Source organism: Mus caroli, unplaced genomic scaffold (genome assembly GCF_978045245.1).
Source record: "Mus caroli unplaced genomic scaffold, Mus_caroli_1 scaffold_18, whole genome shotgun sequence".
Taxonomy (NCBI): domain Eukaryota; kingdom Metazoa; phylum Chordata; class Mammalia; order Rodentia; family Muridae; genus Mus; species Mus caroli.
In genome coordinates, this window is record NW_028227273.1 from 87,936,393 (window position 1) to 87,960,268 (window position 23,876).

General features: G+C 44.8%; 2 protein-coding genes across 4 annotated transcripts in view; one reads left to right on the forward strand and one right to left on the reverse strand.

The window, feature by feature from the left end:
- Positions 1-436: 436 nt before the first annotated feature.
- Positions 437-5,465, reverse strand: Gtf2h5 (general transcription factor IIH subunit 5). Its single transcript, XM_021149637.2, has 3 exons — positions 5,384-5,465; positions 4,424-4,499; positions 437-856 (listed from the first exon to the last, which is right to left on the reverse strand). The coding sequence occupies exons 2-3, from the start codon at positions 4,456-4,458 to the stop codon at positions 676-678; spliced, it is 216 nt and encodes a 71-aa protein (XP_021005296.1). The 5' UTR covers positions 4,459-4,499; positions 5,384-5,465; the 3' UTR covers positions 437-675.
- A 91-nt stretch (positions 5,466-5,556) lies between these two features.
- Positions 5,557-23,876, forward strand: part of Serac1 (serine active site containing 1) — a 36,774-nt gene continuing 18,454 nt past the window's right edge. For 2 of the 3 annotated variants that reach the window (XM_021186242.3, XM_085832617.1), the window contains exons 1-8: positions 5,557-5,675; positions 10,688-10,779; positions 13,041-13,077; positions 14,047-14,183; positions 15,583-15,672; positions 17,529-17,660; positions 18,391-18,512; positions 20,127-20,255. In XM_021186242.3, the coding sequence (XP_021041901.1) occupies positions 10,689-10,779; positions 13,041-13,077; positions 14,047-14,183; positions 15,583-15,672; positions 17,529-17,660; positions 18,391-18,512; positions 20,127-20,255 (738 nt within the window). In that variant the 5' untranslated portion in view covers positions 5,557-5,675; position 10,688. The remainder of the gene's footprint in view (positions 5,676-10,687; positions 10,780-13,040; positions 13,078-14,046; positions 14,184-15,582; positions 15,673-17,528; positions 17,661-18,390; positions 18,513-20,126; positions 20,256-23,876) is intronic. The other variant, XM_029471534.2, reaches the window with a different exon arrangement.

Below are 23,876 nucleotides of genomic sequence, written 5' to 3' on the forward strand. Positions count from 1 at the left end.
TCCATTATTTTTCTGGTGTATTTAATTGGTGTTTTAAGAAGATAGGAAAAGGGGGCTGGTGAGATGGCTCAGTGGGTAAGAGCACCCGACTGCTCTTCCGAAGGTCCAGAGTTCAAATCCCAGCAACCACATGGTGGCTCACAACCATCCATAACGAGATCTGGCGCCCTCTTCTGGAGTGTCTGAAGACAGCTACAGTGTACTTACATATAATAAATAAATAAATCTTAAAAAAAAAAAAAAGAAGATAGGAAAAACATTTATGATTTCATTTTCTTATATTTCCATATTTGTGTGGGAGGGAGCTACACACACAGAGGTCAGACAACAGCCTGTAGAGTTCTCCCCTTCCAGTATGTAGGCCCCTGGGATTATATTCAGGCTGTCAGGCTTAGTGGCAAGGACCTTTACCAACTGAGCCATCTCACCAGCACAATTATGATTACATTTTAATAACAAATAACACTTAAAAAGCCAAATTGCAGCTAAAGTTCTTCTGTACACAGATTTTTTTTTAATGGTCCAACCAAATCAGTTAGGGGCTTTCATCTGAATGAATGACCCTGCAGCCTTTCCCACCACATGCTCATAACAAGTATAAACCCCATGAGACACTGAGCTGGCCTCTCTCAAGTGTCTGTGGTTGGGATTCCCAAGTGTTCAACACTAGCGCTCTCACTTCTGGGTAAGAGAAAAGGCATTCTGGTCCATCAGTTCCCCTACTCGCTCCTGGAGGACGTTAACCAGTTCCGCAATGACAAAGACATGTGTGTCATCAATGTCTTGAATGATGAACTTCTTCCCCAAGGCGTTGGACTCATCCAAGTACAGCAAGAACTGCTTCATGGCAGGATCACTGTAAGAACAAACACAGATTACAGGGCAGCCTGTGGTCAACCAAGCTGTAAAGACTTAACAATTACTTCTGAGAGTGATGACTTTTTAGGATGACGTAAAGTTTGGAACCATTTGTCAGTGTCTTGTTTTTCTCTCAGCCTAAAGTAGTCACCATTTGTAGCTATGACTTCACATTAGAAGTTGAGTTAGATCAAGTTCAAGAGAAAGGCTTTTAAAGAACTTGTCACTCACAAGAGAGAATACGGCTATCTGAAGCTCTGCAGATAACAGTGCTAAACTATGCTTCCTTAACTGATTTGATAAGGAATGCCCAGAATCACTGACAAAGAGCACGGGGAGAAACAAAAGGACTCAAGAGGCAAGTCTAGCAGCTCAGAGTGGACAAAGCCAGTGTAACAGGCTTCCTCCTCACAGAAGGGGACACAAGACAGGAAGTCCGAGCTCCTGCCGCTCAGACCCACTTTCACAAATCGAATCTTGCCACAAAAATACAATCTTCAAGTGTTCTAAAAGTTGATTCTTAGAGGTGTTTTTCTCTGTCTGGGAGCTGGAGTAAGGAGAAGGAGCTGAGGACTGAATCTCATTAAGCACAAGCTGGGCCACTGAACTGAGCTTCCAGGTCCTTAGCCCAAGATAAACCTTGGAAGGGCCAAGAAAGGATGGGGCAGTGGTGGCACACGCCTTTAATCCCAGTTTGGGATCCAGTCCTTTACTGTGGGTTGAGTAAGAATTGAGATGCTATTGTTCTGGATTAGGTTCCTGTACAGATCTGGTTAAAAATAAGATGGAATCATTCATGGTTAGTTTCCAAGTCCCTGAGCTAGAACAACACTTTATCTGATCTGCAGAGAGAAGAGATTAGTGATGCGATTGTGACAGATCTCTCAACAGGCTTGATGTGGAAGCTGGCTGGTTTACACAAAAATAGCTCCCCCCCCCCAACCCCCAGGGTATAATAAGCCAATCACTTTTCTATGGTTCTCTCTTTGCTTATTTTCAGATGAGGGTTCTTGGCCTGGGTGCAGCTATTTGCAGCACTGGTGGAATATGTGTGAAGCCTTAAGTTTTGTAATCGCTAGGGTCTATGGTTAAGAATTCTTCAAATCATGAAGGAAAAAAAAATGTTACTGTTTTGTCACATGTCAAATTGTGAACGTTCCAGTGTCTGACCCTTAGCTAAGAGAGCATAATTGTGATAGGTAGTCTCTGCAGTCTCAGCGATGCAATGGGGATGCTGTGAAGCCTATCCTTGATAGTGCAAGATTACTGTACTTTCACCTGGCATGTAATCCACCACTCCATTAACTGTATGCCACTCAGTATTCACCCCATTCCCCATTTCTTGGTTTAGTCTGTTAAAGTAACTTTTATTTACCTGATGTAACTGTTGTCCCGAGGGCTCACTGCCTCAGTCCTCTAACCTAGGCCTGGGACTGGAAGCTTCTAGCCTCTCTGAATATTCCTATCTAGGCCAACAAGGTTTTCAACCTCTGAGACTTAGTGAACTAAGCTCTAGTTCTTTCTGAACTCTAGTTGGCTGGTTCAACTCAGCTATTCTGACTCAGACTCCTCAAGCCAAGGCCTCACAATACCTTTGGCAATCTGTTCTAATCTTCTGTCTCCTTCTCCTTCTCTGGCTCTTTGTCTTCACTTGTGTCTAGTTTGTTCTCTCTCTGCAGTATTTTCTGTAACTGTCCCCATAAAACGGCTTCTTCCCGCGCGCCCCCCCCCCCCCCCCGCCTCCGGCCTCTTATGTAGCCTCTCCTCTGTTATTGTGAGAGTTGGGCATATCCTAGTCTGTTAAATCTTTCTGATTCCTCACTTTGCCACTCAATTTGATAACACTTTCAAACATGGATACTTCCTTTTACAAACTAACTTTACCTTCACTGTTTGGGATTAAAGGTGTGTGCTAAGGGCCTGTCTCTATTCTAGCCAGAGTAGCCATACTGCTGGATTAAAATGCCTCTACAATCAGCCCTTTTAAATTCATGAACTATTTCCCGATTTAGAGTCCTTCCTACCTCAACTAGTGTGGGTTTTTGTTTGCTTCTTCTTCTTCTTCTTGGTTGTTGTTGTTTTTGTTTTATAAAACTGACTTTGCTGAAATCTCTATCTTCTTGTTTTATCCTATGGTAGCTCACTAGTCACAGAACATTTGATACTCTGTAAAAGTAAGATACTAGACTTTGAAGGTTTTTTGTTTTTGAGACTTAATACATGGGAAAAGAGAGCTGGCTCAGAGGTTGAGAGCCCTTGTTGCTCTTGCAGAGGACCCAGGGTCAGGTTCCAGCACAGTGGCTTACAACTTGTTCCCAACTCCAGGTCCTGGCAATCCAATGCCGTCTTCTGATATCCTCAGGCAAATACTCATCCACAGAAAATAAAATTACTCACAGCCTACCTGCTTCATTTCACTCTCTGATGTAGTTACTAGAAAGTAAACTGTATTTCCACTGGACAGTGCTGCTCCAAATGTTACAGGTATCCTAGGGTTTGACCCTGCTGTCCCCTCAGCTTTGCCATCACAGTAAAAGCACCATTACCTATACAATGACTCACAATAGGCAAACAGAAAGGAGACAGTATTTTTAATAAAGGGGAGTGTCCAGAGAACAGGGCTTCCCACCAACAAAGCGAAAGCTGAACAAAGAGTTCGAGTTTTAAAAGTCAGAGACAGCAAAGACCTATATTTTAGGTTACTTTGAAGAATTCAACTCTAAAAATGGTTTCTCCTTTGGAGAAACTCCTAAGTGAAGCCTGTTGCATTTGGCTCTCATTTCCTTTCAAGAAAGGCATGCTGTAGTGGCAAAGATTTAACCAAGTTTATGTATTGCTTTATTCTTGTAATTTTTTGAACCAAGGTTTCATTATACAGCCTTGTGGGGATGGGAAGCAGGATCTGAAACTTACCATGTAGAGCAGGATGACCTTGATCAGCTAAGAGATCCACCTGCTGGGACAAAGGCCTACCCCAAGAGCCTGGCCCAAGCCAAGCGCCTGCATTCTTTTTTTTTTTTTTTTTTTAAAGATTTATTTATTTATTATATGCAAGTACACTGTAGCTGTCTTCAGACACTCCAGAAGAGGGCGCCAGATCTCTTTACGGATGGTTGTTAGCCACCATGTGGTTGCTGGGATTTGAACTCTGGACCTTCGGAAGAGCAGTCGGGTGCTCTTACCCACTGAGCCATCTCACCAGCCCCCGTGCATTCTTCCAAACCTTAATCTAGACAAGAGCTGATGGTTTGGGAATAGTAACACTGTTTCTCTAATCAAGGCTAATCTAACACACAAGCTTCCCATTAAAAAAAAAAAATCACTGGAAATAAAGCTAATTACATTCACGTAACAGAGACAACAAAATGTAATATCAGCAAGAAACCTAGCAGCAAATCCTGTCCCACTTATAAGGAAAGCTTATGGAAATTCAAAGTTGAAGCCTGGAATTCATTTATAACAAAACAAAATTTTGGAAAAGGCACACACACACACTGAGGCATAATGAGTATATACCAAGACCCGATGTGTAAATTTACAATCGTGACTTGTTAAAGCTACGAACCACTCTATAAGCACTCCTTTCAGCACGTTGACCATCTTCTCCCCGGCAGACGGCGGTGCAGGTGACTTCAAGAATTCTAAAATAAATACAATTTAAAAGGGATGCAGTGACACAAAATCCAAAGGTTTAAACCCACTTTGGGGATTTACATCTGAGATGAAACAAAAAACTAAATGTCAGCATTAAAAAGCTAACGTTGAGGCATCCAGATATTCCCGTTCTTACCAGTGCTAAAGCAGACTATTTGCAATATTAATAAAGCATAAATCCTACTTACAAATTCTAATTAATCTTTTAAAAAGTAAGCTCCAAACACGTCAGGGTTTCGATCCCAGCACTCAGGAGGGAGGGAGGGGCTGGCAGGGTTCTTTAGTTTTGGACCAGCATGGACTACATAGTGAGCCCCAAACTCAAAAAAACAAAACAAAACAAACAAACAAACAAACAAAAACCCCAAAACCAAAACTCCTCAAAATCAACGGGCCCAACACAGTGTAAAATAGATTCATTATTCAACTGCTTTCTTTTTATATCCAAGAGAACGATACACTGGAAAGATTCTGGGAGGCAGAAACTACAAAATGGTAGTTCCGAAAGAGCCTCAAAATTACAGTGACCCACCGCCTGATTATACTGATGAGACCGAGTACCTGGACAAAGCAGGTAATTTAAATTTACAAACACCTAGGTCTCCAGATCTTGTGTTCTTTTGATTAATAAACTACGTCCTCTAAGGATCTGCATTGGCAATCGCCTGCGTGACAGCCACCAGTGTCTACGCAGGCATGGACAGCTACCTTCCCCACAGAAAACCGCGATGCAATGCGTGATGGCCGCGCGGACCCACAACACAGGCCTTAGAAAGGGTGCGGGACTCCGGCCCGCCCACAGGACCGAAGGCTCTGTGTCTTTCCTCTTCCCTGCCTTACCTCCGAGGCAGCCGAGCCCCACGCAACCTACCTTTTTCTAGGCGCTCAGAGGCAGCAGCGTTCCGCCCCCAACACACCAGAGCTGTCCCGGCGTCGCCGACTCACTGCGCCTGCGCCGTACGTCATCGCGCCAGCGACACCCTAGTAGGTGGGGCGACTCTCTGGGGCGGGCCCTAAGGGCGGGCTCAAACCCTCAGAGGCGGGGTCACGTGCCCACTGCCGCTGGGTTAGGGCGCAGGTATTAGTGGTGGCGGAGGGTGGGCTCTGTAGTCCGCGGAGTCCACCGCGAGCCGTCCGGGCTGCCAGAGTCATTGCGCCGGCAGGTAGGACGGGCGAACGGACAGATGGACGGACGGACGGACGGAAGGGAGGGAGGGAGGGCAAGGGCGTCGCCGCAGCCCCAGGAGAGGAGGGCGGTAGTCCTGCACAGACTCTAAGGTCGCGCAGTCTCGGAGGGACCCGATGACCCGCCGCGGCACCTCGGATTTTTGTCTTTTTCTTGATTGGTCACTGCGCCGCGCTGGTTGCCCCTGAGGCTTGGAGGAGAGCACCTGCATGGAAGGTGCACTGTCCTGGGTTCTGTGTTCTCATGAGCCACACCTGAGTCGGACACATCTTGCTCTTCTCGGACCTGGGAGATTGAATAGTTGGAATGCTGATAGGTTTACTAATCCCAGTAACGGTCATTTTAAGCTGAAGGCCTCCGGAAAGTTCTGATGTTAATCCTATTCCCAAATTCTGATCTGTAGTCTTAATGGAGCTGAGTTCTCAGCAGTTGAGACAGGAGGTAGTTTTAGCCTCTTGATCCTTAGGTTACATTGTATTTCCACATCTAAGCTCATGCTGATAATTGCTTTACACGTCTCATCTTCCTTTAACCAGTTTCACCCTTCCACCTGTTTCCCTCTCAGCTCCTCAAACTTCTCTTTTAAAGAATGTATTTATTACATTTATGTATGCACGTATGTATGTACGTGGGCCGGAGGTGTGATGTGTGTTCACCAATGCACGAACGGTCAGGAACAGTTGGAAGGAGCCCATTCTCTTCCAGCATGTGAGTCCCTGGGCTTGAACTCTGTTCATCAGGCTCTGCACAAGAGTGCCGTGTTTGCTGAGCCATCTTACCATCCCTGGGCCCTCTTGTTAGTGCATTCCCACATCTGCTGTACCCCACTCCTTTTTTATTGTTGCCGTTGCTTATTTATTTTTGTAGAAACGCTGATTTTTTTTTCATTCTTCTTTCATGTAATTTAAGAGGCTCAGACCTCTTTACCATAGTTAGTGGTACCTAAAGGGCCAGTCACTTCAGAACAATCTGCCTGTGACCTGAAGTTTCCACAAAGGGTACAAGTGTTTAAATTTCACAGTGCATTAGACAAGCAGAAGTGAGGTCTAAGTACCATTGTACCCAGGAGATTAAAATATTTGGAAATGCAGGCAGCACTAGTCATTATTAAAATATAGACAAAGGGAGGGAGTAGTTTTGTTTGCCTGCACTAAGTGAGCACAGTTATACTCAAATGAGCCACTATGGCATTTTCGGACATAGAGATAACAAACCTCGTTACCATTTCTGTCCCTTCACCACCTCCTCTCCCTGTCATCACCCTGGGAGTCCGTCTTTCTCTCTCATACCCCACCACCACCACACTCTCTCTCTCTCTAAATTACAGATATGAGAGAACGCGTGCAGTATTTGTCATTGTGGGCCTGCCTTATTCACTTAGCATCATTGCTGCCTCTTATTCCATGTTCCTTCAGGTGATGACTTTGCATTCTCCTCTATGACTGAATGAGACTCTGTAGCATTTTCTTGATCTGTTTGCTCTACTGGACACCTAGGCTGATTTCACAGTTGGCTACCAGGAACAGTGGATCAGTAAAAAGCTCATGAGCTAGTATCTCTGGATCAAGCCGAGTTTGACTCTTGGTTATATACTCAGAAGTGGTGCGGCTGGATCATATTGTAGCTCTAAGAGGGAATATTACTTTAGACTCAGGACCCATTTCCACCTAGGCACAGGAGCCTCCTTCCAGTTCTTTAACTGCTCTGCACCCTCCTGTCTCCCCAAGCAAGACAGCTGTCCATCATGTGAACTCTGCTTCCGTCACCTTAGGGGGAACCGTGAACCCCACTCTCTTAAAGCTTCCCCAAGTTTAATCTTCCCAAGAGTGTTTGCTTGTTTTCTTTTGGCTTTTCTATTTGCTTCTTTGAAAAGTCAGTCTTCTGGCTGGGCAGTGGTGGTGTAGGCCTTTAATTCAGCACTCGAGGGGAATCTCTGAGTTCAAAAAGGAGTTCCATAACTACCAGAGCTGTTACACAAAGAATCTGTCTCACGAGAAACAAAAAAGCAAAAGCAAGAAAGAAAAAAATCAGTCGTCCAACTCTCAGCTGACTTGTGCATGAACTCTGCTGTTGAGCAGCGGGTTCTGGACTCACGCCTGCACGTTAATTACCCGTGAGTAACCTGAACTCCACCTGGCAAATGCATATGGTTCCTTTCTCTTACGTTTGCCTCAAACCCTTTTTGCTTTTCTACTGACTGAAATCCTCTAGACATCTCTGAGCACCTGATGGGTACCAGACACTCTTCTGGATGCTTGTGGTGCAACGGTGAAGACATACTTAATTTAACTGGGAACAGAGATAGTCTCTCTATAAACAGATGAACAGAGAGCTGCCAAGATGGGGATGCAATAGGGCTGGGAGGATTACTTTGGTTAGGAAGTATCAGCAATGGATTGCCGACAGGAAGATTTTGAAATTGAACTTCTTTATAGAAGCACTAATGACCAGGAATTTTAGTGATAGGGACACTGTTCATGACAGCATTCAAAACTAAAGGTGTCTAAATATGCCTCACATTAAAGATGTGAGATTCTGAGCCGAGCAGTGGTGGCGCACGCCTTTAATCCCAGCACTCAGGAGGCAGAGGCAGGCGGATTTCTGAGTTTGAGGCCAGCCTGGTCTACAGAGTGAGTTCCAGGACAGCCAGGGCTACACAGAGAAACCCTGTCTCGAAAAAACCAAAAAAAAAAAAAAAAAAAAAGATGTGAGATTCTGGGCTGGAGAGATGACTCAGCAGTTAAGAGCACTGGTTGCTCTTCCAGAGGACCTGAGTTCAATTCCCAGCAAGCACATGGTGGCTGATTATATATTATATGTAATATATGTAATAAACAAATCTTTTAAAAAACCCACTTGAGGCCGCAAATGGATTCCCTCAGAGTTGTCAGTAAGGACAACACTGTGTCTTGTAACACTGGGCAGATACAGCCTTGTGTCTAGGAATCTGCATTTTATTAAAAATCAGTGAATTGGCTCTATTTCCCCTCTACCCATCTTACAAGGACCACCTGCCTGCTGTCCTGGAACTCTATGTAGCCCAGACTAACCTTAAACTCACAGAGCTCCACCTGCCTCTGTCTCCTGAGTGCTGGATCTCAGGCATGGCTTATTTAAACAGATCTGTTTAAAAACTATTAACATCGTATAACTGACAGCATCACACAAGTTCAGAGTCTTGCTGTGGCCCCTACTTCCATCCTCTCAATAGCATGAGTTGACAGAACCAGCAAGAGGAGGAAACCTGAGAAACGCTCACAGTTCGCCCTAGTAGACATTTGTAGAGCACACACTACCTGTTCTTTCCAAGTGCATCTAGGGCAGTCATCAAAATAGGGCCCATCCTGTGCCCTAAGACAGGCCTGGGTGCGATTTGCAAGAGTTGAGCTTTTAACCATTGTGGAATTAGGTTAAGAATAATATAGAAATTGGGAGAAATCTAAAATATTTGAGAATTAATTCCACTTTTTATGGGTTAGCTGAGCTTTGATAGGATAGTCTTGAAGGACTGTATTCCAGGAAACAGGCTGGAAAGTGTCTTCTTAGGAAACCAAGGAAGCAGGTGAAACTTGGTTTTACCAGCAGCACAAGTAAATGGACATGTACTTGAACTCTGAGTGTGTGTACCTGTGTGTGTATGTGTGTGTGTGTGTGTTTACACATGAGCACAGTGGTGTGGATGTCAATGACCAGCATCCTTAATCACCCTCCACCTTCTTTTAAGAATATCTGTATCCCTAGTTTATTTAGTATTTCTGTGGTGTTGGGGAGAGAACATGTCCCACAGCAGCTAAGGGTCAGAGGGTAGCATTTAGGAGTCAGTTCTCTCTTTCCACTGTGTGGATCTCCAGGATTGAACTTGGCATCAAGCTTGGTCCAGGTACCTTTACCAACACTGGATGATTTCCTTTGCTCCATCTTATTTTTTGAGACAAGGTCTCTGAACAAACCTGAGTTTCATCATTTTGGCTAGACTTGCTGGTCACTACCAAGCACCAGGAAACCTCCTACTCCTGCTTCGCTTCCACAGCGCTGCTGCCCCGAGCTTGTGACATGCACGAGAGGGATCCAAACTCAGGGCCTCGGGTTTCTTGCAAGCATTTCACCAGCTGAGCCATCTTTTCTCCCTTGGAAATTGAAACTCGCTTAAGTCCATGTTCTAAGCCCATCAATTTGAAGTATGTGTGATAGTCCAGTCAGATCTTTGACACATACTGTAGATCAGAGCACACAGGACTCTTCCACAGGAAACAGTCCCACAAGATGAGCTCGTGATCAAAGATTGTAAAGCTTAGTCAAACAAACTACCTCAAGGGCTAGGCACAGAAATGGAGTTTCAAAACAGAGACTTTTATTTATAAAAAATGCAGGAGGCAGAGGCAAGTGGATTTCTCTGAGTTCAAAGGCCAGCCTGGTCTACACAGTGAGTTCTGAGACAACCAGGGTTATGTAAGAGACCCTGTCTAAGACAGTTTATAAAATATCAAGAAATCTTTAGGAACTGTGTGCATTGGCTCATTGCAGCATCCATCCCAAGGCCTAATGGCCCACACTGCTATTTATTACTTAGCAGGGAGAAGAGGAAGAGGGTCAGTTAGGGCTGCTTAGACTAGAGCTGTGGTGCTTGCCTGTCAGTCAGTGATGGTTGTCAGCTCGAGTTCATTAGCTGCCTTAGAGGGAATTTTCTGCATCTCTCCATGGATGTTGGACCTTCATTTATACAGATGCATTGTATTGAATTTTCTTGGTTTCCTATTAATTACCACGTACAATTGAACACAACTCAAAGAATAATGAAAGTGCCAGCACGCTTTACTAAAGTCTGGTTTGTTTTCAGGGGTGAATTCCTTAAGGTGATAATTTTTTTTTTCTCAGTTTTTTGAGTAATCTGACTTCGAGTGTCCTACTGTGATGATATGTCCTTAGGGTCAAAGAAAAGGTTTCAAATATATACTAAATTAACCTTGTTTCAATTACTTTCCAATACAGGATGTCCCTGGCTGCCTACTGTGTCATCTGCTGCAGGAGGATAGGATCCTTTGCTCCCCGATCAAAAAGTCACACGCCCTGGAGAAATATCCGTGAGTACAGTTCCAGGCCTCCGGTCTCTCATAGGAATAGTGGTAGGCTGCAGCCACTTTCCTGGAAAGCACTGCCAAGCCAGTAGTCAGCACTGAGTCTCTCGTTTGCTTATGTCTTTCTGCACTAAGTGTGCAAGTCCAGAGACATACATGAGCCAATCAATTGTTCATCTTTCCATTCTTAATTATGACCGTGTTCTCATTCAGCACACATTTACTTAGCTCTTGCAGAGTCAGGTACCTCTGAACACAGTGCTGAGCAAGGAGAATGTCCTTCTGATCCCGTGGAGGCATGGGAGGGATCCGGCCTCATCTCCCCCACACCTCAGGCATGGATCTGCCCTGATTCATCCCACATGGTTGCCCAGCTCTCTTCCCAGAACTTTCCCTGACCGGCTAGGCCATGCAGAGCCACCAGTCGCCATGCAATAGAGTCAGCGTAGAACCTGGCTAGTTATCTGGCTCCTCCCATGGATAATCTCCGATGGCAGTGTCATGTTCCTTACTCTATCTCATTGGTTATTGCCATCTGCAGCATGCGGGCGGTGCCCCAGCCATGCTTGTTGAGCAGAAGGATCAAATAACATACCTCCTCCAGCTCTGATTGTTTTGTCTGTGCACCCTTCATTTATCTGACAATAAACATTTAAGACTGTCTCCCGTGCACCAGGAAGTCCCTGTCTTTACCGTGTTTCCTTTGACAGACCTGTTGGAATTGGGTGGGTTGAGCATGCCTTTAATCCTAGAGCTCAAGAAAGAGAAGCAGGTGGATCTCCTTGAGTTTGGGGCCGCCCTAAGCACAGAACGCTGGCTAGCCAGGATTGCACAGTCAGACCCTGTCTCCCCAAACAATACAAAACAAAAATATCTGTTGGGCTGATACGGAGGTTTAGTGTGTGAGAATGCTTACTGTGCAAGCATGAGGACTTGAGTTCAAATCCCTAGCACCCACATAAGTTAAAAAGCTGGTGTAGTACACACACTGTAACTCCAGCACTGAGAAGTGTGCAGTAGAGGTAAGGGGGTTGCTGGCTGCCAGCCGAGCTCCAGGGCCTGTGAGAGACCCTTGTCCACAGAACAAAGCAGAGAGTGACAGAGCAGGCCTTCCTCCTCTGGCCTTCAGGCAGCATACATGGGCCTGTGTACCTGTGCACAAGAGAGTGCATGCATGCTCGGACTCATGCATACGCCTATTTTTGCAGTAGATTCTTTTTTTATCCAGGAAATTGTGATTCTGAATTGTAAATATAAAAGAAGCAGGGGCAGTAAAGCGTAGGGAAGGCTTCTCTCTTTCCTTCTCTTGGTATTTCTGGTCCCGTGAACTGCAGAATGTCGCATTTACTTTTAGTGGAGGAGAACAGAGAGGAAAGGACATGAAGATGGAGAAGAAGCAGTTTAGGAGGCTGGGATAGAGCTCGGGAAGAGCGTGTGCCTAAAGCCCACTAGCGCCTGTGTGATGCCCAGTGTTGAGAGAGGCACGGGAGTCTAGTAGGAGGCAGAGGCAGTAGCAGCAGCGAAGGAAACACTGACCGCTCCATGTTGAGGGCTAGAGAACACCAGAGAGCCATCATGGAATCAGACTGTTCCTGAGAGTCACAGTCAGCAACTCTGTGCTTGCCTCTGCAGACCTCCTCGTCCCTGTGGCAGACCTGTGGAGGCCTGGGAGTGCCTGTGGAAGTGTCTCCCCTTCTAGATTTCCACAAGTGTCTGACTTTAGTACATGGCCAGCCTTCCTGCTCAGCAGTCCAGGATTGGATAGGCACCTGTGTGCCAGTAATATATATATGTATATGTGTGTGTGTATGTGTGTATATATATATGTATATATATATATATATTTATATATATATTAATGTTTCCAAGGTTCATCAAAAGCTTATATTCTTGTTGCCAATATTTTATGAATATGGGGCTATGAAATCTCTGCTACTTAAACCAGCAAAGACAGTATGATTATTTGGGAGAAAAGCCATTCATGTCCCCACTTGAGAGTCCCTCAGTGACAGTACTGGGAAGCTTGGTGACCCCACCGGCCCCACCTTGCCTCTGGCTGGTCACATTGGTGGACCCATGGTGATCCTGGTTGCATAACTTTGCCTGGGACATGAGTTCTTTTGATTTGGTTTGTGGTAGCACAACAGGAGCTTGAAGGATGAGTGTGTAAGTCATGAGTATAAATCATGTTTTACTCAGTGCTGCCAGTGGACTGATGGTCACTGATAATAAGTATAATATGTAATGTGATCTCTTTCTCTTTGAAGGAAATATAATAAGATTTACTGGATCCCTCATTGTAGGGTAAGTACTGATGCTCACTCTCCAGTATTAATGGCTTTATGATACTGTTGTTGGAAATCTTAACAGAAGAGACTTATAGCGAGCACAGAGTGCCCATGGGATGTGGAATGTCAGAAGGTTGAACGTGCCTCCGTAGAGGAATGTATGTGAACATCAGTATGAATAACGGCATTGCATGTCATAGATTCAAACTAAAGATGTCATGAGTGTCCATTTGCAGGACAGTGGATAAATAAGTTGTGGGAAGTGTATTTGTTTTGTGAGGGAACTGTACATAAAGACAATAGTGTGAATGAGTAACACGAATATAAGACTGAATAAAAGAACACATCTAGCCTGAGTCTATGTACAGGAAGTGTAAAGTCAGGTCAGACCAAGCACGTGTTTAAGTGTGTGCACTTAGGCAGCAGCCCCATGTTTAAGTGTGTGCACTTAGGCAGCAGACCCACGTTTAAGTGTGTGCACTTAGGCAGCAGACCCGCGGTGTGAGACAGGGGGGTTGTGATTACTGCTACTCAGAGAACACACGGGGACGCTTGGAGTTGTTCACCTTGTGTTTCTTGCTTGGATATAATCATGTGACCACTTGCTGAGTGTGTGTGTGTGTGTGTGTGTGTGTGTGTGTGTGTGTGTTGGTTGGTTTTTCAAGACAGGGTTTCTCTGTGTAGCCCTGTCTGTCCTGGAACTTGCTCTGTAGACCAGGTTGGCCTCGAACTCAGAGATCCACCTGCCTCTGCCTCCTGAGTCTGGGATTAAAGCCGTGAGCCACCACTGCCTGGCTCACTTGTTATTTTAAACTGAGATGAACATATACACATATGTACATATGTGTGTTTACATACATGTAAAGTGGCACTTGCACATTACTGTATGCTAGTTTCCTAGTAAACTAGAAAGCAGTTCACTGTGAAAAGCTACTGGGTCATATTTAGATCCTCATTTGTGAGGCACTTTTTATTTCTTTTTTAGGGGTTCTCTATTTATTACATATGAAGTGCTGGCCCTGAAAAAGTCTTTAATGTTGGACACTCAGGTGGTGGAACGAGAAAAAATGAAGTCTTACATCTATGTGCACAAAGCTCCTGTAGACAGGTTAGACAACCGTGGTAAGTTTCATGCTACATCAAGTTTAGAAGTGGGTCTGTTTTGAGTACAGTTTCGACAAGTAAACTCAGCGTTCTGAAAGGATCAGCAGAGCCTGTTGGAGCCAGGTCCCCAGGTGTCTTTCTTAGTTTTGGCTCTATTGCAGTGAAGAAAGACCATGACCAAGACAACACTTACAAAAAGAAGCATTGAAACGGGGGGTTCCTTACAGTTACAGAGGCTTAGACCATTGGCATCATGGCTAGGAGCATGGCAGCATACAAGCAGGTGCTGGAGCAGTCGCTGAGAGCTATATCCTGATCTGTAGCCAGGCAGAGACTGAGCCAGCCATGGACTCTTTGAAGCATCAAAGCCCACCCCCAGTGGTATACTTCCTCCAGCAAGGCTACACCCACTCTACAAAGCCACGCCTCCTAATCCTTCCAATTCTCTCAGAGTCCCACTCCCTGGTGACCAAGCATTCAAATATATGAGCCTATGGGGGCCACTCTTACTGAAACAACCACACCAACCATTAACTGATGACCAGATTTGGGGCTTCTGTGTTTCCCCAGGTCTTTAGCTCCTTTAGAACAAAGGACTGGCCTTGTCCTTGTGTCCAACTCTGGTTCCCCTGTGCCCTGGGAGCCATTAGCTCAGTTTTGCAAATGTCTGCTTTTGCCATTCAGCTCAGAGACTATCATAGTGTAGGGGGTGACTCTGCAACTGAGCTCAAGAAACAGATTGAGAAACTTGGATACAGCTTATTTATTGCTGTTGTCTCTTACGAATACTGAGCGGTCGGTCCATGTGAGTTGGGACATCCCCTCCTCCATGTCAAGGTTGTATGCTGGCCTCTTCGCTCTTCAGTAGATGAGATTTTGGCTCAGAGGAGGTCTCTTCAGCTCTGGGCATCTTGGTGAGCACTCAATCTACTCTGCCTAGAATCCCAGCCTTGATGTACCTGTGAGCAGGTTACAGCCCCTGCATGGGGTGTGCTTCAGCATCCATCAGAGCTACTCACAGTTTCAGTGTGGAGATTGTTCCCATGTCTTGTAATTTACCTGTCTGCCAAGGCTCAAGCTCATTCTTAAAGTGTTTCCCGAGTTCTGTCCTAGGTCAGCTTTTTACAGAGCACATTCTGAATATTGGTCAGCTTGTGTTCCTCATGAGACCTGCTAGAGATATTTTCTCACCTTGTTCTCTTTCTCCCTGACCTTATTCTGAGTCCAAAGCATTCTGTGTTCCCACAACACAGTGGGAATGTGTTGCCACTTACAGCGGCAATAAGAGGTCGCGGGTGGTATTATTTTTATGTTCTCTGTGATAAACTTTGGAGCCTACTTTATATATTTCTTTTTGAAGTGTTGGAGCATGATATCAAAAGTACACATTTGGTCTTATTTGCTGCCATCATTTTAGGGATTGTTTGGCAGGCAAGAAAAGAACTTCACAGAGCAGTAAGAAAAATGTTGGCGGCAGCAGCCAAGGTACTGCGGAGCCCATTTGCTGGTAGGTGTAGTCACGGGTCCTCATCAGTGGTCTGAAAGTCGCGTGGGCAAGCAACCAAGACTGGAACCTACTCTTAAACTTTATTAACTATAAGAAGCTGGCTGAAGAGCTGGGTGGTTTTGGCGCACGCCTTTAATCCCAGCATTTGGGAGGCAGAGGCAGGTGGATTTCTGAGTTCGAGGCCAGCCTGGTCTACAAAGTGAGTTCCAGCACAGCCAGGGCTACACAGAGAAACCCTGTCTTTTTTTTTTTTTTTTTTTTAGATTTATTTATTTATTATATGTAAGTACACTGTAGCTGTCTTCAGACACTCCAGAAGAGGGCTCCAGATCTCATTACAGGTGGTTGTGAGCCACCATGTGGTTGCTGGGATTTGAACTCTGGACCTTCGGAAGAGCAGTCGGGTGCTCTTACCCACTGAGCCATCTCACCAGCCCCCGAAACCCTGTCTTGAAACAAACAAACAAACAAACAAACAAAAAGGAAGCTGGCAGAAGAACTTCCTCTTTGCAATGTTTAATTTCACAGCCTAAAGGCTTTGGACAGTTTTTGTGTCTTTAATGTTAAGATAATTAAGTAACTCTGAGAGTGAATATTCTTTGATAAAATGGTTAGAATTTAAAACTTGTAAGAAAATCACTCTCGTGTTTTCTCATATTATTAAATCTCCAATTTGGAGTTAGCTCTAAAATGCTGTCCTGACCAGGCATAGTTGTTAATCTCAGTACTCAGGAGGAAGAGGCAGGCTAGTCTCTGAGTTCGAGGCCAGCCTGGTCTACAGAGTGAGTTCCAGGACAGCCAGGGTTACACAAAGGAGCCTGTCTCAAACAACCAAAAGGGAACAATGAGAAGCTGGCCTAGTCTCCTCCTCACAGGGCTGACATCATGGAGAATATGCAGGACAACTTTCTAGAATCAAGGGAGACTACAGAGAAGTTACCAAGTCCTGCTTTAAAACATCTTTAAAGACATTTTACGGTGAATATTTGAATGTGGAGTTTGCCTGGATTTTTGATTTTTGTGAGTGCTCTTGGATATAATAATAACATCATGATATTTGTTTGTTTTTTGAAACAGAGTTTCTCTACATATTCACGGCTATCCTAGAACTCACAGAAATCCACCTGCCTCTGCCTCTTGTGTGACCCAGCAAATTTGTTCTTAGGAGATGCAGATTGAATCTGAAAGGGTTAAAAAGTTGTCATGTCTACATAGGTGGCTTACATGCACGCAGGTGGTTCAGTATGGCAGAGTGACAGTTGCTGCTGCTAGCTGGAACAAGCATGTGGTTTTTTAATATTAAATCTGCTTCAAAAACTTTTTAGTGGAAAAGAGAATTACCACATAATAAAAGTTATAGAATATTAAATAAATAAGTACACATATAATACATGTTGTAAATATAAAAATATGATATGACAGAGCTAAGACCAAACGCTAGGTCATCTGTATCTGCTTTTAATGTTCCCATTACAATTCCCAACTATTTACAGGTTACCATCCCATATAACGTGAATATTAAAATATTGGAGCTAGGGAGATGGCTCAATCAGTAAAGTGCTTTCCCTTCATGTGTGAGGATCTGAATTTAGATAATCTAGAACCTACAAAAAAACCAGTGCATAATTACAGCGGGAGCCTGTAATCTCAGCGCTTGGGAAACAGAGATAGGAGGGTGTATGGGGCTCAGTGGGCAGCCAGCCCAGCAGGACTGGCGAGCTGCTTCAGTGACTCTGACTCAGAGATATGAATGCATGTGGTGTACACACACAAATGGGCACATGTGCATTTGCCACACAGACATACTGATGCTGTCTTACCTGTTTATACTGTGCTCTGTCGTATTCTTTTTGCAGACTCTTTCAGCACAGTTGACATAGAAGATCATGACTGTGCAGTGTGGCTGCTCCTGAGGAAGAGTCGGGAGGACAATCTAGCTGCACGGCTGGAGGCCGTGCGCGAAATGTCAGAGGCTCACCACTGGCATGGTAATGAGCACCTCAGATTGTGCTTAGCCTCCTTGTGTTCTCTGCTGAATGCGAGAAGATATGCTGTCGGGAAGGAAGAAGATTCAGGCCGTCTACATATGAGACCATACAAGGAAGGGAAAGGATTCTGAAGTCTTAATATGAAAACCTACACAACAAATATGCACACATACCTACTCACATACACACACACACACACACACACACACCCCTACACACTCAAACATTTGAGGAAAAAGTACCAGGATAAACTGGAAAACTTGCTGAGTAGTGAACAATACTTGGGAAATTTGGAGTTACAAAGTTGTAGAATAGTTAAGAATTGGGGTACTTGCCAGGCAGTGGTGGCGCATGCCTTCAAAGTGAGGTGAACGCCCACCATGTTCCTGGGAAGCCAGATCAGCCTGGCTGCGCGCAGCCGGGCACATGTGTACAAGATGGTTTGTTATGCTTTAAAATATTGGGGGTTAGCCGGGCAGTGGTGGAGCACGCCTTTAATCCCAGCACTCGGGAGGCAGAGGCAGGTGGATTTCTGAGTTCGAGGCCAGCCTGGTCTACAGAGTGAGTTCCAGGACAGCCAGGGCTACACAGAGAAACCCTGTCTCGAAAAAACCAAAAAAAAAAAGAAAAAAGAAAAAAGAATTGGGGTGCTTTCAAGTCGTTGTTTACTTAATCTTGGGATAACTTTAAGTTCATCTTGATGTTAACAAAAACTGTATTTTTACAACAGACTACCAGTACAGGATAATTGCTCAAGCCTGTGACCCGAGGACCCTTATTGGTTTGGCACGAAGCAAAGAAAGTGATCTTCGCTTTTTTCTCCCACCCCCTCCTTTGCCTTCTTTAAAAGAAGTAAGCAAGCATGTTAATAAGGGAGTGGGAACACATGCTCCTAGTGTGGGTTCCGATAAGCTTCCACGACAAGCTGGTGACTGATTTTGCAGAGAGGTGAACTGGACACAGAGCAGAAGTCTGGGATCCTCACAGGGGCTGTTTCTGTGATGTTTACTGCCTTTGTGGGTGGAGAGAGTCTGTTCTCGGTAACTCCGCAGCATGTCAGCATCCAAAAGAGGGGGCCTTGCACACACTTTTTTTTTTGTTACTGTTTTAAGATTTATTTTCTCTTTAATTATGTGTGTGTGCCTGAATGTGGGTGTGTGCATGTGTTAGTGTATGGGAGGTCAGAAGAGGGCAGCAGATCCTGGGAGCTGGGGTTAACAGGTAGTTGTCAACCACCAGATCTGAGTGCTGGGAGCCAAACTGCAGAAGCAGCGCATGCTCCTAACCTCTGAGTCACCCTGGCAACCTGCCTTGCTGTGTTATAAAACGGGTATTTCTCAACTTGAGCTCTTCTGACATCCTAGATCACTAGCCTTTTACTGGGAGAGGGTATTCTGCATATTCTAGCACATTTAGCAGCATTCCTGGCCTCAGTTCCTAGGGTGACAGGAGTCCCCCAGGTTGTAACAAAGAAAATTGTCTCCAGACATTGCTAAATACACTCTGGGGTTTAGAAATACCCTTAAGAATCATTGCCAGAAGCATGCATTTTTTTTAAAAAAAATTACATATATAGTATTCTACCTGTTTGTATACCTGCACGCCAGAAGAGGACATCAGATCCCATTACAGATGGTTGTGAGACACCATGTGGTTGCAGGGAATTGAACTCAGGACCTCTGGAAGAGCAGCCAGAGCTCTTGACCACTGAGCCATCTCTCCAGCCCCGGAAACATGTTTCTTGAACACCTTTTTTAGAGGTGAAAACAAAACTGAAATTTGATTTAAGAAATCATTAGAAAATAGGAATTGAATATAGAGGATATCAGTTATCAAGAAAAATGAAACACTAACACACTCCAGACTTAATGATATCCTTAGTACAGTTGATTTTGAGTCAAGATATCAAGAAATCCTAAAGTAAACATTGAGTTATGATTTGTAACAGTCTTTGTGTGTGTATTTTTAAGACTTTATTTTATGAATATGTATGGGGCGTGCATATATATATATATATATATACACACACATACATACATACATACATACATACATATACCACATGTATGCTGGGTGCCTGGAGAGACCAGAAGAGGGCATCCGGTCTCCTGGAACTGGAGTTGTAGGTGGTTGTGAGCCATCACGTGGGTACTGGGAACCAGACCCACATCCTCTGCAAAAGTAGTCCGTGCTCTTAACTACTGAACTATTCCTCTAGCCCCTGTAATATGTCTTTAATACGTGTAATATGTGTAGTATGTAATATGTGGTAGCAGGGGTTGAAGCGTAGAACTAAACATAAATGGTTATGTAACCTTCACTTTGGTGGGCGAGTATGCTCCACATCACAAGCACTGGCCATCCTCTCTCCTTACCTGTGTGTATATCCTGGCCCCCACTCTTTGGAGGATCTTATACTCAGTTGTGGAGTTTGTGTCTAAAGACTTCCTCTGTGTTTTATTTCAGGACTCCTCCACTGAAGAGGAACTCAGGCATTTGCTGGCTTCTTTACCTCAGACAGAGCTTGATGAGTGTCTCCAATACTTTACATCCTTGGCTCTTAGTGAAAGCAGCCAGAGCCTGGCCGCACAGAAGGTCTGCTTACATCTTACTCAGCAAATGATCTGAGCGTTAACACTTTCCCAAGGCACTGTGCTGGGACTAGCCGCTGGACTCAGTCATCTGCCCAGTGACAGACACTGTACTCCGCACTGGGCTGCATAGTGGTGAGAAATCACAGAGAAAGGTAGACATAGATGTGTATAAGAAAGATTCAGGTTACCGGAGTTAGCTGGGCTTCTGAGCTCATTTACAGCGTTGCAGGATTGACCTCTGGTATTGCACCTTGAGAGTCAATAGTCAGGTCTGCTGTACAGCTCAGTGATGGAGGGCTTGCCTAGCAAACTCTAGACATGGGTTTGATCCTCAGCATTTGAGCTGATACGGCTATTTGGACCAAACCTGCCCTCCCTGACCCAGCCCTAACGCTCTGATCTTCCTCTCAGAATGATACAGCTTCTGCCCATTTGCTTAAGCTGCAGCCTAGCCAGCCCGCTCAGTCCTTTACATGCATATAGCTGTTAGCAGCTGCAGGTGTTGCAGTGGTTCACCTCCTGACCTGCTGCTGCAGCCACCTGCTCTTCCACATCCTCTCTACAGTGTTGCTTCTCCTTGGCTTCCTCAGTAACCTTTAACTCTCCCCCAGATTCTTGGATTAGCTCCTTTCAGGGTGTGGTTCCCACTGATGCTGGTGTCGGCTCTCCCTCATGACTGTGTGCTTCCCTGGACTTTTGGATAAACTGATTGTTTTCCAGAGAGTTCCACATACCAAGAATGATAGCTTTATTCCCACAAAGCAGGTTTTGTTTTCTTTCTCCTTGAAGTCTCTTGGTGATCTCCCTTTTGAAAGAATTCCATGAACGGACACTTAAAACACAAGCAAAAATGATGTAAGCAAAGACAGATAGAGACAGAAAGACACAGACATACAGTCTGTGTGTGTGTGGCAGGAATGGGCAGAGGTAGTCATAGCATAGTGGTCTCTGTGTTGCAAATTTTAAGAAAGTTTTTGATTTATAAGTTTGGCATATTTGTGGAGTAAAGTGACCCTTTCCCTGTCTACATTGTAGTGGATAAGACTTCCCTTTTACAGAATTTATTCCCATGATCCTCTAGAAAACCCTAAAAGCAGATGATGTAGACCCTTTGTTGGTGCACATTTGTGGGGAAATGCCCTGGTGCCCTAGTTTTTGATATTTCAAGAACAGCCTGCCCATGACGTCAAATGTTTAATCACAAATCGGCTTTCTGAACCTCAGGAGCACAGCTGCCAAGAAACAGCTGTCGCTTGCCTACCCCATATCCAGTTCCTTTTCAAGACTGCTCAAGGACCATGGTTGATCTGACAGTCTGTTGGTTAAGACGTTTTGTTAGTTTTAAATTGAGGTTTCACGCTGAAGTCTAGGGCCAGCATCTTACACAAAGCAGAGTGCAGAGCAGAGGCTGCTGGTAGGCTTCTCTTCTCTCAGCGCCACCACTCTGCCCTGTCTTCTGTGTAGCCCTTCATGGCCGGTTTTCTCATACCCTCTTAGAAGGACTTTTCAAGGCCTTGCTGTCAGTGGAGATCTCAGATGTAGCCCAAGGGAGTCCTAAGAAGGAAGGCATCTTCACTGAGCACAGCCGAGGGCCTGTAGGCTCTTTCTGTCCTCGCTCATCTCCTGAGTTTCATGTTCTCTCTCCATTTCTAGCACCCAGGGTTTCTCTTTTCTGTGTCCAATAGGATTTGAAGTATTTTATATGTTTTTTACTAGATACCTGAGGTTTCTCTCCAGTTCATCTTCCTCAGTGCAGCCAGACAGTCATAGGAACTGCTCTTGTCCCTGCGTAAATCCCCCAGAGGCTTCCTGCTCCACGCTAAACCCAGTCCCTTTTTAATGTTGAAGGCTTGCACAGATTAATTACGCACACGGTGCTTGCAGGTCAGGAGCGAGGGCAGCAGGAATGTGCAGTGACAGCTGTAGTGTGTGAAGCCTGCCATTGGCAAAGGCTGTGGGAGCTGATAGTTCTTTATACAGGGCAGAGGGCAGAGGGCAAAGTTGGGCTGCAACCTGCCATCTCATCAGCGGTGACAGTGCTTCTCAGCAGCCCAAGGTGTCGCCATCTCCATGACTCTAGATAATGTCATTAGTACCTAGCATCTATTAGTACTCACTACTCCTCATGATATATTCGCGTGTGTGTGTGTGTGTGTGTGTGTGTGTGTGTATAAGACAATGTTAGGGATCTTCAGGTATTTCTTTTTTTTAAAGATTTATTTATTATTATATGTAAGTACACTGTAACTGTCTTCAGACACACCAGAAGAGGACATCAGATCTCATTATGGGTGGTTGTGAGCCACCATGTGGTTGCTGGGATTTGAACTCAGGACCTCTGGAAGAGCAGTCAGTGCTCTTAACTGCTGAGCCATCTCTCCAGTCCTATTTCTAACTTTTTAAAAAAATTTAGGTACATTCATGCTTTGCCAACGTGTATGTCCGTGTGAGGGTGTCAGATGCCCTGGAGTTGGAGTTACAGACAGCTGTGAGCTGCCATGTGGGTGCTGAGAATTGAACCCAGGTCCTCTGGGAGAGTCCGAGTAATGGATGTGGACCACCTACCTATTTTTATGTGGGTGCTGGGGATCTGAGCTCGGTTCCTCATGACTGTGTAACAAGCACTTTACCCCCTAGCTACACTACACTACACTATTCTCCCTAGCTACACTACACTACACTACACTATTCTCCCTAGCTACACTACACTACACTACACTATTCTCCCTAGCTACACTACACTACACTACACTACTCTCCCTAGCTACACTACACTACACTACACTAGTCTCCCTAGCTACACTACACTATACTACACTATTCTCCCTAGCTACACTACACTACACTACACTATTCTCCCTAGCTACACTACACTATACTACACTATTCTCCCTAGCTACACTACACTACACTACACTAGTCTCCCTAGCTACACTACACTACACTACACTAGTCTCCCTAGCTACACTACACTACACTACACTACACTATTCTCCCTAGCTACACTACACTATACTACACTATTCTCCCTAGCTACACTACACTACACTACACTATTCTCCCTAGCTACACTACACTATACTACACTACACTACACTACACTGTTCTCCCAGTGAGCTTCACTTTCAGCTGGGAAGAATGAGAAGCCATCATGGCTTTAATATTTTTGCTTGGTGAATCTTTCCCCTTTACCTTTTGTATTTAGACTTTTAGTTGTCTCTGTTGCCATAATCTGTATGAACTAGAAAATGCTGAGCGGGATGACACCAGGACACTTTGGCCAGGTGATAAAGAATTGACTTCAGCCGGGCGTGGTGGCGCACACCTTTAATCCCAGCACTTGGGAGGCAGAGGCAGGTGGATTTCTGAGTTCAAGGCCAGCCTGGTCTACAAAGTGAGTTCCAGGACAGCCAGGGCTACACAGAGAAACCCTGTCTCGAAAAACCAAAAAAAAAAAAAAAAAAAAAGAATTGACTTCAGTGAGAGGACACAGAAGATGGCAGACTTGTTTTGGGAATCACTGGGTGTCTTTTCTATTCTAATACACAGTAGAAGTTTTCATAACATCCCCTTTAAGTTTCCAAAGTATTTTGAGACATTTACATACTTGAAGTCTGTAATT

Coding starts and splice junctions, on each gene's coding strand:
- Gtf2h5 (XM_021149637.2), bottom strand. CDS start 4,458: ATGGTCAACGTGCTGAAAGGAGTGCTTATAGAGTG. Junction 857..4,423: donor AAAGGAGTGCTTATAGAGTG/GTTCGTAGCTTT, acceptor TTGTTCTTACAG/TGATCCTGCCATGAAGCAGT.